The sequence below is a fragment of the Dendrobates tinctorius genome, unplaced genomic scaffold, assembly GCF_039654945.1.
Source record: "Dendrobates tinctorius isolate UK_male_01 unplaced genomic scaffold, ASM3965494v1 ptg000152l, whole genome shotgun sequence".
In the NCBI taxonomy this organism is placed as follows: domain Eukaryota; kingdom Metazoa; phylum Chordata; class Amphibia; order Anura; family Dendrobatidae; genus Dendrobates; species Dendrobates tinctorius.
The window spans coordinates 377,864-395,403 of NW_027361819.1; the positions used below are offsets into that span (position 1 = coordinate 377,864).

The 17,540-nt window shown below is 45.4% G+C and overlaps 1 protein-coding gene across 2 annotated transcripts in view; it reads right to left on the reverse strand.

Annotated features, from left to right (window-relative positions):
• The window catches only part of LOC141050655 (uncharacterized), a 46,833-nt gene that overhangs the window by 15,927 nt on the left and 13,366 nt on the right, over positions 1–17,540 (reverse strand). For both annotated transcript variants that reach the window (XM_073547244.1, XM_073547245.1), the window contains exons 6-8: positions 17,192–17,536; positions 14,955–15,260; positions 2,986–3,318 (exon numbers count right to left, since the gene is read on the reverse strand). In XM_073547244.1, the coding sequence (XP_073403345.1) occupies positions 2,986–3,318; positions 14,955–15,260; positions 17,192–17,536 (984 nt within the window). The remainder of the gene's footprint in view (positions 1–2,985; positions 3,319–14,954; positions 15,261–17,191; positions 17,537–17,540) is intronic.

A 17,540-nucleotide genomic window follows, 5' to 3' on the forward strand; every position in this document is an offset into this window, starting at 1 on the left:
CCTTCTGCAACATCTGGCGCCTCCCCAGTGGCCCACCACAATTTTTGATGTCACCAACAGGATTCATCTGTCTGCCTATATCAGAGACTCTGTCCGATTGTGAGCAGTCACCTCAGCATCTACATAATGAGTGAACTCAGCGACAACAGCCAAGCTGGTGCTAGCAGCCCTTTTCTGCTCATCGTGTGCAACATGTCATTCTCTGTCCCATTTTATCCGAAAGCTCCCTGGTTGCCACGCTACAAAGGGGAGCCACACACCTTCAGGGGCTTCCATGACAAGTTGCTAGCTCTCTTTCTGTTTTACCCCCTCGCTGCAGAACAGCAGGTGCAGATCCTGCTGGGTCAGCTTCAGGGAGCTGCTTCCAGGGAAGTTCGATCCTGGCCCCCTTCAGAGAGTAGAGCGTCTGAACAAATCCTTGCAAAACTGAAGGATGCCTTTAAAGTTACATCCATCTCTGAGGTGCCAGTTCGACTGACTAACTTAAGTGACGCACCTGTTAACCTCCACAAATTTTATCCAGTAGCACAGTTATCTCAACTCTCACCAGAAAACATCATGTCAAGTGAGGTAACAGTTAATCAACATTCCACCCAAGCTGACGAAGGCAATAAGAAGGCTACTTCAGACCCCTGGTGCACTGAGCTGAATTTGGGAGATGCCACTACTCCAACAGAGAGAATCAATGGAGTTCTGAACCTTGCCAAGCGTCATCATCAAGCATTCAGAAAGCTCCCGTTGGATTTTGGTAAGACTACTCTGATTCAGCATTGAATCCTCACAGGTAATCATCCTCCCATCAAGGAGCGACATCGTCCTGTATCAGCCTGTCAAGAAAATGCTTCAAGACATGAAAGAGGCTGATGTCATACGTGAAAGTGAAAGCCCTTGGGCTGCACCGCTGGTCCTTGTGAAAAAAATAAATGGTTCCATACGTTTCTATGTGGATTACCGCAAATTGAACATCACACACAAAGAAGCCTACCCCTTGCCACGAATTGAAGAGTCCCTGATTGCTCTCGGATCTGCCTCCTACTTCTCTACCCTTGACTTAACCTGCGAGTACTGGCAAGTTCCCGTAGCGCCAGAGGACAGAGAGAAGACTGCCTTTACCACATCAATGGGGCTCTTTGAATTTAACTTCATGCCTTTCGAACTTAGCAATGCTCCTGCTACATTCCAACGGCTAATGGAGAAATTTCCAGAGTGTCATCCTTTACCTTGATGATGTCATTGTCTATTCAAGGACATATGAAGACCAGATTCATCATCTGTTCGAAGTCTTCAAGGTACTAAGCCAACATGGCCTCGAAGTCAAACCCTCCAAATGCCACTTGCTAAAACCATGAGTCAACTACCTTGGACATGCGGTAAGCATGGAAGGGGTACAACCTGATCCCGACAAAATTGCTGTAGTTTAAAACTGGAGAACGCCAACTATCGTCAAAGAAGTCGGAAACTTTTTGAGATGTGCAGGATACTATCGCCGCTTTATTCCTCACTTTGCTCAAGTGTCTAAACCACTTATTGAGTTGCTACAGGGATGTGCCAAGGAAAACTACAACCGAAGGCTTCCAGTAAACTGGACAAGATCACCAAGATCTCGCCACCAAGATCTCAGGAAATGAGATCTCAGCTGGTGGACTCCGGGAAAATGGCTGCCTGGGGGCGAAGCATGCGCAGATGGAGTTCTCGGCTGAGATCTCATCTCCCGAGAACTCCATATGTGCATCTGCCACCCCCTGGTGGCCATTTTCCTGGAGTCCACCCCACAGGAAACCATGGAACTTCCGGAGGCTCTGGCCTTTCACAAAATGTTGGCAAAGCCCCCCGCAGCATCGCCACTGGACACAGGGCAGTGGCAGCATGGGACACAGGGCAGCGGCAGCATGGGACACAGGGCAATGGCAGCATGGGAAACAGTGCAGTGGCAGCACCGGACACCCGCAGCGGTGCGCCGATAAGGTATATCCACATTATAAGACGCACCCCCATTTTCCCCCTAAATTTGGGGGGGGAGTGCGGCTTATAATCTGAAAAATACGGTACTTTTCTTCCACCTGAAGAGACCACAGAACCTGAACTGATCTCCAGTCATTGGACAGTACCTTTGAGACGCTCTGAGCGGAGTACACAAGGTATCCTACCTGCTCGGTACAGGGACTAGGTACCTCACCATATATCCTTCTTGAATCATATGCCCTCTTGGCATTTATATACTCAGATTTACCAGATTAATATGTGTTCTTTTTCTAGTTCATATAACAGGTCTGGCTCACAAAGCCAAGAAATCCTAAACTTCATTAACCCCATTTACAAGTATTAGTATTATAGTTATTACTAAGAATGTTGTACATACTCATGTTTATCTACTATTGTATTTTTCTAGGCATGGACATTTACATCAAATGTCTAGAGACTATATCCCAACAATGTTCTGAATATTTCTCATATTCACATCCTGTGTTGGTTTTACTAGTAATTATTCCATTCTGCTCTGCAGTTGTGTATAGCACTTCTTCCTCTGTATCTCTAAATTTGTCATTTGTACAAGGCTTCAGCATCCAACTGTACGCCGAGGATGGCTTTTCTTAAGAGGGGGAGTTTGTGGTATCCCAGAACCCGTTCTACTGCTGCTGAATGAGACAGTTGTTGTGTGGCAGTAGATTTGTTCCAGTGTGTCAGGATTAGTTTGGGTGCTGTGAGTTAGGAGATGTAATACTGTGCATAGTAAACCAACGATTCATAAATGTGCTTTGCTGACATCTACTGGCGATTTTTACCACCAGAAGCGGAAAATCACTATTTCCTCCATATACAGATCCTCGCTGTACGTCGACAGATAGAGAACTTATATACGGTAACTGTGACTGTAAATTGATGGAGGAAATATAAAGACGAGTGCAGGACTTTATATCCAGAAATAAAATAATTACACAGAGACGGAGGAAACTTCATATTTCTCCAGAATATATAACCACTCACCATAGACTTGTAGTGGCTCCGTACTTCTCTGTATGGGTCTCTCCAGGGAGGGGTGCTCCACCAGACATACATATTCTGCCCCCTGATGTGTCCGTAGGTCGGGGGTGATGGTCAGACTGGCTGTACAGCTGTAGGTGTTATCGGCCGCTCTCCTGGATGTTATCCTCTGGTTATTGTCAGTCTCTTCATGTATCTGATCTCTATCACGTCTCATCCATTTCACAGTGATGGCATGCGGGAAATACTCTGAGATATTACACTGCAGGACGGCCGGGGAGCCGAGAAGGAGACGAGGGGTCTGAATCTCTTCTACAACCGGAGTCCATCTGTAATCTACAGAACGAGACGTGACATCACATATAATATCGTCACATATATAATGCACATGGATTTATTACTAAATTTGAAGAATGGAAGAAATGAGGGAGATCAGACAGTAAAATAACCGAGGGGTTCACCGAGATGAGAAACCGTTACCAGAGTCATTATTAGATAAATAGAGGATATACAGAAGACCGGCCAGCCGATATATTGTATCCTGTGAGGTCCTACATGATTACTATTCCCAGCTGTATTGTGTATAAGGACAAAGTTATATGCCTGCAGACATCTCAGAGATTCTTATATAACCCCTTATATCTCTCCTCTCACCTGAGTCTCTGATAGACGGCTCCAGGATTCTTATATAACCCCATATATCTCTCCTCTCACCTGAGTCTCTGATAGACGGCTCCAGGATTCTTATATAACCCCATATATCTCTCCTCTCACCTGAGTCTCTGATAGACGGCTCTGAGATTCTTATACAACCCCAAACAGGGTCGGACTGGCCCACCAGAGAATTCTCTGGTGGGCCCTGGTACCTGCTGGCATGCAGGGCCAGCAGTTGGCTAGGGCCTCGTTGCTCCAGGGGGCCCCAGCCAGTGGCGTGTCGCTAATAGCGGCACTCCACGTAGCTGCTATGGGGGCCCCATGCCAGCGGAGCAGCAGCGGGTGACAGGAGGCAGGAGCCCATTCCCGCTGCTAAAGAGAAATGAATATTCACTGCTCCCCACGCTCAGATGGGCGTGGAGAGGGGTGAATATCATTTCACTTTAATAGCAGTCTCCGGTCAGTGACAGTGCACACTATCTGGGCGGGGAGACCAGGGCCCCCCCCGCCCCCAGCCCACGTGGCCGCTATGCGGCAGTAAGTCAGGGCTGCTCTCCGTGCGCGCCGCCCTCAATTGTAATGGAAGAGAGAGCGTCTGATGACGCTCCCTCTCCCATCAGTCCCCTCTGCTTCTGACACACAGCCGGTGCGCGATGACGTCACTTCATCGCACACCCACTGTGTGTCTGGCAGACGGCAGCGCAGCTCCTGACACCAAAGCAGAGCCGCCGCCGGAATCAGCGTGGGAGCGAGGAGATGTGAGTATTGTGTTTTGTTTTTTTATATCTCTCTCTCTATCTATCTATCTATCTATCTATCTATCTATCTCTATCTATCTATCAATCTATACCTATCTATCCATCTATCTATATATCATATTTCTATATATCTCTATTATCTATATCTATATCTAGCTATCTGTCTATATATATATATATATATATATATATATATATACCGTATCCTATGGGGGGCAGCATTATAGCCTGTGGGGGGCAGCATTATACCCTATGGGGGGCAGCATCATACTATCAGGATCCTGACAGCGCCGGCGTACAGCCTCCGCTGAGCAGGGACTCACCCGCACTGTAGGGACCCCTGGGGACCAGAATAGCCAGAAAGTATAGGTGCACGGGACCTTAGTGGTGAAGTTTAGCAAGCCGGCACGGGACCTACGGTCATGTGACTGCAATGGGGGCGGGGCTTAGTGTCCTGCTTTCACAGAAGACAGCAAACTCAGAGTCAGGCAAAACGGAGGTCGTTCACAGTACGGACAGCGATGTACGGAAGGGGTAAACAGACGGGAGGTCAGACAAAGCCAAAGGTCATACACAAGAGGGCGACGCGGTACCAAGGGGACGAGCAGAGAGAAGTCGGGTCACAAGCAGAGAGTCATACATGAGAGGTAGCGCAGTACAAGAGGCACAGGCAGAACTCGTAACAGGGACAGAACCGAATGAAAACCAAACAAGCAAGCAAGATATCAGGCACAAGGCACACGTACGCACAAGGTCAACTAACTCAGCCGAGGGCAGGAGTATAACTGACACTGGATCTAGGTACAGTGAGCATTAAATAGCCGCCCTCTGCCAGGGAGAGGCGGAATAATTAACCCCCAATCAGACCAGGACGGGCCAAAGCGAAACCCCGTCCTGGATCATGACACATACCCTATGAGGGGGGCAGCATTATACCCTATGAGGAGGCTACATTATATTCTATGGTGGACCAATTTATATTCTATGAGGGGGGATACATTATATTCTAAGAGGGGGCTGCATTATACTAGATGAGGGCTGCATTATACTCTATGGAGAGCTACATTATATTCTATGAGGGGGCTATATTATATTCTATGAGGGGGCTGCATCATATTCTATGAGGAGGCTACATTATATTTTATAGTGGACAACTTATATTCTATGAGGGGAGCTACATTATATTCTAAGAGGGTGCTGCATTATACTATATGAGGGCTGCATTATATTTTGGGGAGGGCTGCATTATTTTCTATGAGGGGGCTGCATTATATTCTATGAAGGGGCTGCACTATATTCTATGAGGGGTCTACATTATATTCTATGAGGGGGCTGCTTTATATTTTATGAGGGGGTCTACATTATATTCTGTGAGGGGGCTACGTTATATTCTATGAGGGGGCTGTTTTATATTCTATGAGGGGGGCTGCCCCAACTCCTGCTACATAATTAAGACATGTACTACCTTATACCCGGATATTAGCGTGATTTACCACACAATTGGTGGTCTTGTATTTATTTCTATGTAGCTACATAGTGGGCCCCAAGAATGATTTTCTCTGGTGGGCCCAAGGTGCTCCAGTTTGACGCAGACCCCATATATCTCTCCTCTCACCTGAGTCTCTGATAGACAGCTCCAATATTCTTATATAACCCCCATATATTTCTCCTCTCACCTGAGTCTCTGATAGACGGCTCCAGGATTCTTACATAACCCCATATATCTCTCCTCTCACCTGAGTCTCTGATAGACGTCTCCAGGATTCTTATATAACCCCATATATCTCTCCTCTCACCTGAGTCTCTGATAGACGGCTCCAGGATTTTTATATAACCCCATATATCTCTTCTCTCACCTGAGTCTCTGATAGATGGCTCCAGGATTCTTATATAACCCCATATATCTCTCCTCTCACGTGAGTCTCTGATAGACAGCTCCAATATTCTTATATAACCCCCATATATTTCTCCTCTCACCTGAGTCTCTGATAGATGCTCCAGGATTCTTATATAACCCCATATATCTCTCCTCTCACCTGAGTCTCTGATAGATGGCTCCAGGATTCTTATATAACCCCATATATCTCTCCTCTCACCTGAGTCTCTGATAGACGGCTCCAGGATTCTTATATAACCCCATATATCTCTCCTCTCACCTGAGTCTCTGATAGATGGCTCCAGGATTCTTATATAACCCCATATATCTCTCCTCTCACCTGAGTCTCTGATAGACGGCTCCAGGATTCTTATATAAACCCATATATCTCTCCTCTCACCTGAGTCTCTGATAGATGCTCCAGGATTCTTATATAACTCCCATATATCTCTCCTCTCACCTGAGTCTCTGATAGACGCTCCAGGATTCTTATATAACCCCATATATCTCTCCTCTCACCTGAGTCTCTGATAGACGGCTCCAGGATTCTTATATAACCCCATATATCTCTCCTCTCACCTGAGTCTCTGATAGACGGCTCCAGGATTCTTATATAACCCCATATATCTCTCCTCTCACCTGAGTCTCTGATAGACGGCTCTGAGATTCTTATACAACCCCAAACAGGGTCGGACTGGCCCACCAGAGAATTCTCTGGTGGGCCCTGGCACCTGCTGGCATGCAGGGCCAGCAGTTGGCTAGGGCCTCGTTGCTCCAGGGGGCCCCAGCCAGTGGCGTGTCGCTAATAGCGGCACTCCACGTAGCTGCTATGGGGGCCCCATGCCAGCGGAGCAGGAGCGGGTGACAGGAGGCAGAAGCCCATTCCCGCTGCTAAAGAGAAATGAATATTCACTGCTCCCCACTCTCAGATGGGCGTGGAGAGGGGTGAATATCATTTCACTTTAATAGCAGTCTCCGGTCAGTGACAGTGCACACTATCTGGGCGGGGAGACCAGGGCCCCCCCCGCCCCCAGCCCACGTGGCCGCTATGCGGCAGTAAGTCAGGGCTGCTCTCCGTGCGCGCCGCCCTCAATTGTAATGGAAGAGAGAGCGTCTGATGACGCTCCCTCTCCCATCAGTCCCCTCTGCTTCTGACACACAGCCGGTGCGCGATGACGTCACTTCATCGCACACCCACTGTGTGTCTGGCAGACGGCAGCGCAGCTCCTACACCAAAGCAGAGCCGCCGCCGGAATCAGCGTGGGAGCGAGGAGATGTGAGTATTGTGTTTTGTTTTTTTATATCTCTATCTATATCTATCTATCTATCTCTATCTATCTATCAATCTATACCTATCTATCCATCTATCTATATATCATATTTCTATCTATCTCTATTATCTATATCTATATCTAGCTATCTGTCTATATATATATATATATATATATACCGTACCCTATGGGGGGCAGCATTATAGCCTGTGGGGGGGCAGCATTATACCCTATGGGGGGCAGCATCATACTATCAGGATCCTGACAGCGCCGGCGTACAGCCTCCACTGAGCAGGGACTCACCCGCACTGTAGGGACCCCTGGGGACCAGAATAGCCAGAAAGTATAGGTGCACGGGACCTTAGTGGTGAAGTTTAGCAAGCCGGCACGGGACCTACGGTCATGTGACTGCAATGGGGGCGGGGCTTAGTGTCCTGCTTTCACAGAAGACAGCAAACTCAGAGTCAGGCAAAACGGAGGTCGTTCACAGTACGGACAGCGATGTACGGAAAGGGTAAACAGACGGGAGGTCAGACAAAGCCAAAGGTCATACACAAGAGGGCGACGCGGTACCAAGGGGATGAGCAGAGAGAAGTCGGGTCACAAGCAGAGAGTCATACATGAGAGGTAGCGCAGTACAAGAGGCACAGGCAGAACTCGTAACAGGGACAGAACCGAATGAAAACCAAACAAGCAAGCAAGATATCAGGCACAAGGCACACGTACGCACAAGGTCAACTAACTCAGCCGAGGGCAGGAGTATAACTGACACTGGATCTAGGTCCAGTGAGCATTAAATAGCCGCCCTCTGCCAGGGAGAGGCGGAATAATTAACCCCCAATCAGACCAGGACGGGCCAAAGCGAAACCCCGTCCTGGATCATGACACATACCCTATGAGGGGGGCAGCATTATACCCTATGAGGAGGCTACATTATATTCTATGGTGGACCAATTTATATTCTATGAGGGGGGATACATTATATTCTAAGAGGGGGCTGCATTATACTAGATGAGGGCTGCATTATACTCTATGGAGAGCTACATTATATTCTATGAGGGGGCTATATTATATTCTATGAGGGGGCTGCATTATATTCTATGAGGAGGCTACATTATATTTTATAGTGGACAACTTATATTCCATGAGGGGAGCTACATTATATTCTAAGAGGGTGCTGCATTATACTATATGAGGGCTGCATTATATTTTGGGGAGGGCTGCATTATTTTCTATGAGGGGGCTGCATTATATTCTATGAAGGGGCTGCACTATATTCTATGAGGGGTCTACATTATATTCTATGAGGGGGCTGCTTTATATTTTATGAGGGGGTCTACATTATATTCTGTGAGGGGGCTACGTTATATTCTATGAGGGGGCTGTTTTATATTCTATGAGGGGGGCTGCCCCAACTCCTGCTACATAATTAAGACATGTACTACCTTATACCCGGATATTAGCGTGATTTACCACACAATTGGTGGTCTTGTATTTATTTCTATGTAGCTACATAGTGGGCCCCAAGAATGATTTTCTCTGGTGGACCCAAGGTGCTCCAGTTTGACGCAGACCCCATATATCTCTCCTCTCACCTGAGTCTCTGATAGACAGCTCCAATATTCTTATATAACCCCCATATATTTCTCCTCTCACCTGAGTCTCTGATAGACGGCTCCAGGATTCTTATATAACCCCATATATCTCACCTCTCACCTGAGTCTCTGATAGACGGCTCCAGGATTCTTATATAACCCCATATATCTCTTCTCTCACCTGAGTCTCTGATAGACGGCTCCAGGATTTTTATATAACCCCATATATCTCTTCTCTCACCTGAGTCTCTGATAGATGGCTCCAGGATTCTTATATAACCCCATATATCTCTCCTCTCACCTGAGTCTCTGATAGACAGCTCCAATATTCTTATATAACCCCCATATATTTCTCCTCTCACCTGAGTCTCTGATAGACGGCTCCAGGATTCTTAAATAACCCCATATATCTCTCCTCTCACCTGAGTCTCTGATAGACGGCGCCGAGATTCTTATATAACCCCATATATCTCTCCTCTCACCTGAGTCTCTGATAGACGGCTCCAGGATTCTTATATAACCCCCATATATCTCTCCTCTCACCTGAGTCTCTGATAGACGGCTCCAGGATTCTTATATAACCCCATATATCTCTCCTCTCACCTGAGTCTCTGATAGACGGCGCCGAGATTCTTATATAACCCCATATATCTCTCCTCTCACCTGAGTCTCTGATAGACGGCTCCAGGATTCTTATATAACCCCCATATATCTCTCCTCTCACCTGAGTCTCTGATAGATGGCTCCAATATTCTTATATAACCCCATATATCTCTCCTCTCACCTGCGTCTCTGATAGTCGGCTCCAAGATTCTTAGATAATCCCCATATATCTCTCCTCTCACCTGAGTCTCTGATAGACGGCTCCAGGATTCTTATATAACCCCCATATATCTCTCCTCTCACCTGAGTCTCTGATAGACAGCTCCAGGATTCTTATATAACCCTCATATATCTCTCCTCTCACCTGAGTCTCTGATAGACGGCTCCAGGATTTTTATATAACCCCATATATCTCTTCTCTCACCTGAGTCTCTGATAGATGGCTCCAGGATTCTTATATAACCCCATATATCTCTCTTCTCACCTGAGTCTCTGATAGACGGCTCCAGGATTCTTATATAACCCCCATATATCTCTCCTCTCACCTGAGTCTCTGATAGACGGCTCCAGGATTCTTATATAACCCTCATATATCTCTCCTCTCACCTGAGTCTCTGATAGATGGCTCCAGGATTCCTATATAACCCCCATATATCTCTCCTCTCACCTGAGTCTCTGATAGATGGCCCCAGGATTCCTATATAACCCCCATATATCTCTCTTCTCACCTGAGTCTCTAATAGACGGCTCCAGGATTCCTATATAACCCCCATATATCTCTCCTCTCACCTGAGTCTCTGATAGATGGCCCCAGGATTCATATATAACCCCCATATATCTCTCCTCTCACCTGAGTCTCTGATAGACGGCAACAGGATTCTTATATAACCCCATATATCTCTCCTCTCACCTGAGTCTCTGCTAGACGGCTCCAGGTTTCTTATATAACCCCATATATCTCTCTTCTCACCTGAGTCTCTGATAGACGGCTCCAGGATTCTTATATTACCCCATATATCTCTCCTCCCACCTGAGTCTCTGATAGACGCTCCAGGATTCTTCTATAACCCCCATATATCTCTCCTCTCACCTGAGTCTCTGATAGACAGCTCCAGGATTCTTATGTTACCCCCATATATCTCTCCTCTCACCTGAGTCTCTGATATACAGCTCCAGGATTCTTATGTTACCCCCATATATCTCTCCTCTCACCTGAGTCTCTGATATACAGCTCCAGGATTCTTATATAACCCCGATATATCTCTCCTCTCGCCTGAGTGTCTGATAGACGGCTCCAGGATTCTTATATAACCCCCATATATCTCTCCTCTCACCTGAGTGTCTGATTTACAGCTCCAGGATTCTTATATAATCCTCATATATCTCTCCTCTCACCTGAGTGTCTGATATACAGCTCCAGGATTCTTATATAATCCTCATATATCTCTCCTCTCACCTGAGTGTCTGATATACAGCTCCAGGATTCTTATATAACCCCCATATATCTCTCCTCTCACCTGAGTCTCTGATAGACGGCAACAGGATTCTTATATAACCCCATATATCTCTCCTCTCACCTGAGTCTCTGATAGACGCTCCAGGATTCTTATATAACCCCCATATATCTCTCCTCTCACCTGAGTCTGATATACAGCTCCAGAATTCTTCTATAACCCCGATATATCTCTCCTCTCGCCTGAGTGTCTGATAGACGGCTCCAGGATTCTTATATAACCCCCATATATCTCTCCTCTCACCTGAGTCTCTGATATACAGCTCCAGGATTCTTATATAATCCTCATATATCTCTCCTCTCACCTGAGTCTCTGATAGACGGCTCCAGGATTCTTATGTTACCCCCATATATCTCTCCTCTCACCTGAGTCTCTGATATACAGCTCCAGGATTCTTATATAACCCCCATATATCTCTCCTCTCACCTGAGTCTCTGATATACAGCTCCAGAATTCTTCTATAACCCCGATATATCTCTCCTCTCGCCTGAGTGTCTGATAGACGGCTCCAGGATTCTTATATAACCCCCATATATCTCTCCTCTCACCTGAGTGTCTGATATACAGCTCCAGGATTCTTATATAACCCCGATATATCTCTCCTCTCGCCTGAGTGTCTGATAGACGGCTCCAGGATTCTTATATAACCCCCATATATCTCTCCTCTTACCTGAGTGTCTGATTTACAGCTCCAGGATTCTTATATAATCCTCATATATCTCTCCTCTCACCTGAGTGTCTGATATACAGCTCCAGGATTCTTATATAACCCCCATATATCTCTCCTCTCACCTGAGTCTCTGATATACAGCTCCAGAATTCTTCTATAACCCCGATATATCTCTTCTCTCGCCTGAGTGTCTGATAGACGGCTCCAGGATTCTTATATAACCCCCATATATCTCTCCTCTCACCTGAGTGTCTGATATACAGCTCCAGGATTCTTATATAATCCTCATATATCTCTCCTCTCACCTGAGTCTCTGATAGATGGCTCCAGGATTCTTATATTACCCCATATATCTCTCCTCTCACCTGAGTCTCTGATAGACGCTCCAGGATTCTTATATAACCCCCATATATCTCTCCTCTCACCTGAGTCTGATATACAGCTCCAGAATTCTTCTATAACCCTCATATATCTCTCCTCTCACCTGAGTCTCTGATATACAGCTCCAGGATTCTTATATAACCCCATATATCTCTCCTCTCACCTGAGTCTCTGATAGATGGCCCCAGGATTCCTATATAACCCCCATATATCTCTCTTCTCACCTGAGTCTCTAATAGACGGCTCCAGGATTCCTATATAACCCCCATATATCTCTCCTCTCACCTGAGTCTCTGATAGATGGCCCCAGGATTCGTATATAACCCCCATATATCTCTCCTCTCACCTGAGTCTCTGATAGACGGCAACAGGATTCTTATATAACCCCATATATCTCTCCTCTCACCTGAGTCTCTGCTAGACGGCTCCAGGTTTCTTATATAACCCCATATATCTCTCCTCCCACCTGAGTCTCTGATAGACGCTCCAGGATTCTTCTATAACCCCCATATATCTCTCCTCTCACCTGAGTCTCTGATAGACAGCTCCAGGATTCTTATGTTACCCCCATATATCTCTCCTCTCACCTGAGTCTCTGATATACAGCTCCAGGATTCTTATGTTACCCCCATATATCTCTCCTCTCACCTGAGTCTCTGATATACAGCTCCAGGATTCTTATATAACCCCGATATATCTCTCCTCTCGCCTGAGTGTCTGATAGACGGCTCCAGGATTCTTATATAACCCCCATATATCTCTCCTCTCACCTGAGTGTCTGATTTACAGCTCCAGGATTCTTATATAATCCTCATATATCTCTCCTCTCACCTGAGTGTCTGATATACAGCTCCAGGATTCTTATATAATCCTCATATATCTCTCCTCTCACCTGAGTGTCTGATATACAGCTCCAGGATTCTTATATAACCCCCATATATCTCTCCTCTCACCTGAGTCTCTGATAGACGGCAACAGGATTCTTATATAACCCCATATATCTCTCCTCTCACCTGAGTCTCTGATAGACGCTCCAGGATTCTTATATAACCCCCATATGTCTCTCCTCTCACCTGAGTCTGATATACAGCTCCAGAATTCTTCTATAACCCCGATATATCTCTCCTCTCGCCTGAATGTCTGATAGACGGCTCCAGGATTCTTATATAACCCCCATATATCTCTCCTCTCACCTGAGTCTCTGATATACAGCTCCAGGATTCTTATATAATCCTCATATATCTCTCCTCTCACCTGAGTCTCTGATAGACGGCTCCAGGATTCTTATGTTACCCCCATATATCTCTCCTCTCACCTGAGTCTCTGATATACAGCTCCAGGATTCTTATATAACCCCCATATATCTCTCCTCTCACCTGAGTCTCTGATATACAGCTCCAGAATTCTTCTATAACCCCGATATATCTCTCCTCTCGCCTGAGTGTCTGATAGACGGCTCCAGGATTCTTATATAACCCCCATATATCTCTCCTCTCACCTGAGTGTCTGATATACAGCTCCAGGATTCTTATATAACCCCGATATATCTCTCCTCTCGCCTGAGTGTCTGATAGACGGCTCCAGGATTCTTATATAACCCCCATATATCTCTCCTCTTACCTGAGTGTCTGATTTACAGCTCCAGGATTCTTATATAATCCTCATATATCTCTCCTCTCACCTGAGTGTCTGATATACAGCTCCAGGATTCTTATATAACCCCCATATATCTCTCCTCTCACCTGAGTCTCTGATATACAGCTCCAGAATTCTTCTATAACCCCGATATATCTCTTCTCTCGCCTGAGTGTCTGATAGACGGCTCCAGGATTCTTATATAACCCCCATATATCTCTCCTCTCACCTGAGTGTCTGATATACAGCTCCAGGATTCTTATATAACCCCCATATATCTCTCCTCTCACCTGAGTCTCTGATATACAGCTCCAGGATTCTTATATAATCCTCATATATCTCTCTTCTCACCTGAGTCTCTGATAGATGGCTCCAGGATTCTTATATTACCCCATATATCTCTCCTCTCACCTGAGTCTCTGATAGACGCTCCAGGATTCTTATATAACCCCCATATATCTCTCCTCTCACCTGAGTCTGATATACAGCTCCAGAATTCTTCTATAACCCTCATATATCTCTCCTCTCACCTGAGTCTGATATACAGCTCCAGGATTCTTATATAACCCCATATATCTCTCCTCTCACCTGAGTCTCTGATATACAGCTCCAGGATTCTTATATAATCCTCATATATCTCTCCTCTCACCTGAGTCTCTGATAGACGGCTCCAGGATTCTTATGTTACCCCCATATATCTCTCCTCTCACCTGAGTCTCTGATATACAGCTCCAGGATTCTTATATAACCCCCATATATCTCTCCTCTCACCTGAGTCTCTGATATACAGCTCCAGAATTCTTCTATAACCCCGATATATCTCTCCTCTCGCCTGAGTGTCTGATAGACGGCTCCAGGATTCTTATATAACCCCCATATATCTCTCCTCTCACCTGAGTGTCTGATATACAGCTCCAGGATTCTTATATAACCCTCATATATCTCTCCTCTCACCTGAGACTCTGATATACAGCTCCAGAATTCTTCTATAACCACCAAATATATCTCCTCTCACCTGAGTCTCTGATATTCAGCTCTCGGGATTCTGGTTTCTCCAGAGATTCATGTTCCCAGGTCACGTGTACTTTGAATCCTGGATCCTTGTGTTGCTCCTCGGGAATATCAAGCTCACTGGAGACATTGTAGGTTTTGTCAGGATTCTCTGATACTTTGGTTGATGCCACTTTTTCTGTCATTTCTGCTCCACATTTCCAGACGATATTTATATTTTTAGGGTTGAAATGATCCAAGCTGAGCAAATACGTCATCATTCCTGGTTTCGATAGAATTCTATTTTTTGTCTTTGACACCTTGGGTTTTACTGAGAAACAACAAAAATAATGAGTTCTGACTTCTTCACAGCTAAGCTGAAGCGACGCCATGTTCCTTCATAACATTCCCTTATTTTTAAGATTTTGTTTCAGCAAACTTCTTGAAAGGTGTGCATAAAAGTTTTCTAAATATATATTTAAAGCTCGTGCACATAAAGTTCCAATATAGATCGGTATGGTGCTACACCTAGCATTGCACCTAGGATTTCACTGTGATTGAGCGCCTTTGCCGGCTGCCGCAGTGTTTTCTTTGACTGGTCTCCCTGAGGTCAGTGATTGTTTCGTGATGTTGGTCTACTAGGCATTGCTCCCACCTAGCCAGAATCCTACTCCACACTGATGAGGGGCAACACCCCGAAACAGCTGTGTGTGGATGGATACCTGGCCTTGGTATTTCCCTTGTCATATCTGTAAACTCGTAAAGAGCTGGATATTGACTTAAAGGGCCACTTAATATGGTGGTAATGGTGGTTTCCGAAAGGAGCCACCCCTTGGCTGGGTCCTTCCCTGGAGGAAGATCTGGCTAGTCCCGTGTTTGAGACTCTTAAATGAGGCTCCACGGACTTTATTTGCATATTCATATTTCTCAGTGAGCAATGCACCTAGGATTTCACTGATTGAGCGCCTTTGCCGGCTGCCGCAGTGTTTTCTTTGACTGGTCTCCATGAGGTCAGTGATTGTTTCGTAATATGAGAACATAGACACATTGAGAGATGGGATCTCTGTAATAAGCCATGTTCTGCTCTAGTAGCAATATTTGTCGGGAAGAGTGTAGCATGCCATGTGTAAAACCATACACAGATAGAGATCCACCATAGGCCACAGAAGTCTACCACATACCTCTCAACAGTTAACACACTTATTGCAAGACTGTTTAAGTCCTGCCCCTGTCCCCACAATGCCTTCCCAAAATGTCCTCTTTTTGCACATGTGCAGAAGCTCAGGCCCTTCTAGGATCCTTTCCACTGAACACTTCAATGACAAAGCGGACTGTTGGGATGTTCCGTAATTGGTATCCTGTTTAACCTCTATTTTATCCCAAGCCCAGCTCTGTGTATTTGACCTTATATTCCTGACTACAGTTTGCTTCTGCTCCCATTTTTTGTTATTTTCTATTAATTTCTACAAACTAGTGATTACTTTCTGTTCAGTGGGGTCTGAACTTCGGGACCTTCTCTCATCCCCCCCAAACAATAGGCTCTGAAATTTGCTGTCATAATGGACCTCCATTTATTATCTATGGGACGTCCAGAGATATCTGAGTCCTATACAGAATAAATGGAGGAAAAGTTAGATGCCAGGAACAATTTTGTACACACATCTGCCTCCTGTCCCTGGGGATTTTTCCAATCTTGGTTTATATACATTGTAGCAAGAAAACTAATAAAGCTCTACAACATTTTATTCAAGTCAAATATGTGAAATGTAGGGAGAATATTCATCCTCCATTAGTCATCTATTCTATTATTTCTAAACACTGTTTTTCGGTGATTCCTTTGTACCCCCGTTCATACTGCACCCCCATACACAAATAATACACCATTTGAAAGGTAAACTTGCCCCTTCAGCAAGAAAACAGCCAAACAAACCACACATCCACGATTTCATCACTAAATACAGTTTAAGCATTCATTTTCATAAACCTGCAGAAAGACACAATGACCTGCAGGTGGCACCTCAACTGGAAAACATTTTTTGGCCTCTACTTATCAAACCAATTTATTGTATTACCAATCTCCATATATAAATACCTGTCTGTGTTCATCATGAAATACATTTACATTTGACCAGCTTGCTCTTTCTGAAATTGCCTGCGCCCCCGACGACCAATGTGCAAAAATTTCACACGGGCCAAGCTAGTAAGTTTATAATGTATTTTATAACTTTATGTATTTTAGGTCATATAATAGAAATATCTCACCATAAATCATCTTGCAGTGATACACCTTCTCATCATTATGATGACCGGAGACCCCTCTACAGATGAAGGTCACGTCTTTATGTCTCTCCATATGGGGTATGAAGCTCAGTGATGATGAATACTGACGTCCCACCACTTGTGATTTGATCACATAGGATGTATCCAGTAAACTCTCCTCCTCTTCTTCTGAATGTTCTCTCTTCTGAGACGTCTGGATCTCCTGCTCCTGTCCAGCTCTTCTTATCAGCCAGGTCACACACAGGTCCTCGGGGGCGTTATCCACTGTGCAGTGCAGAGCGGCCTCCTCTCCATCAATCAGCTTAGGAGGACCCACAATGTCACGAACTAT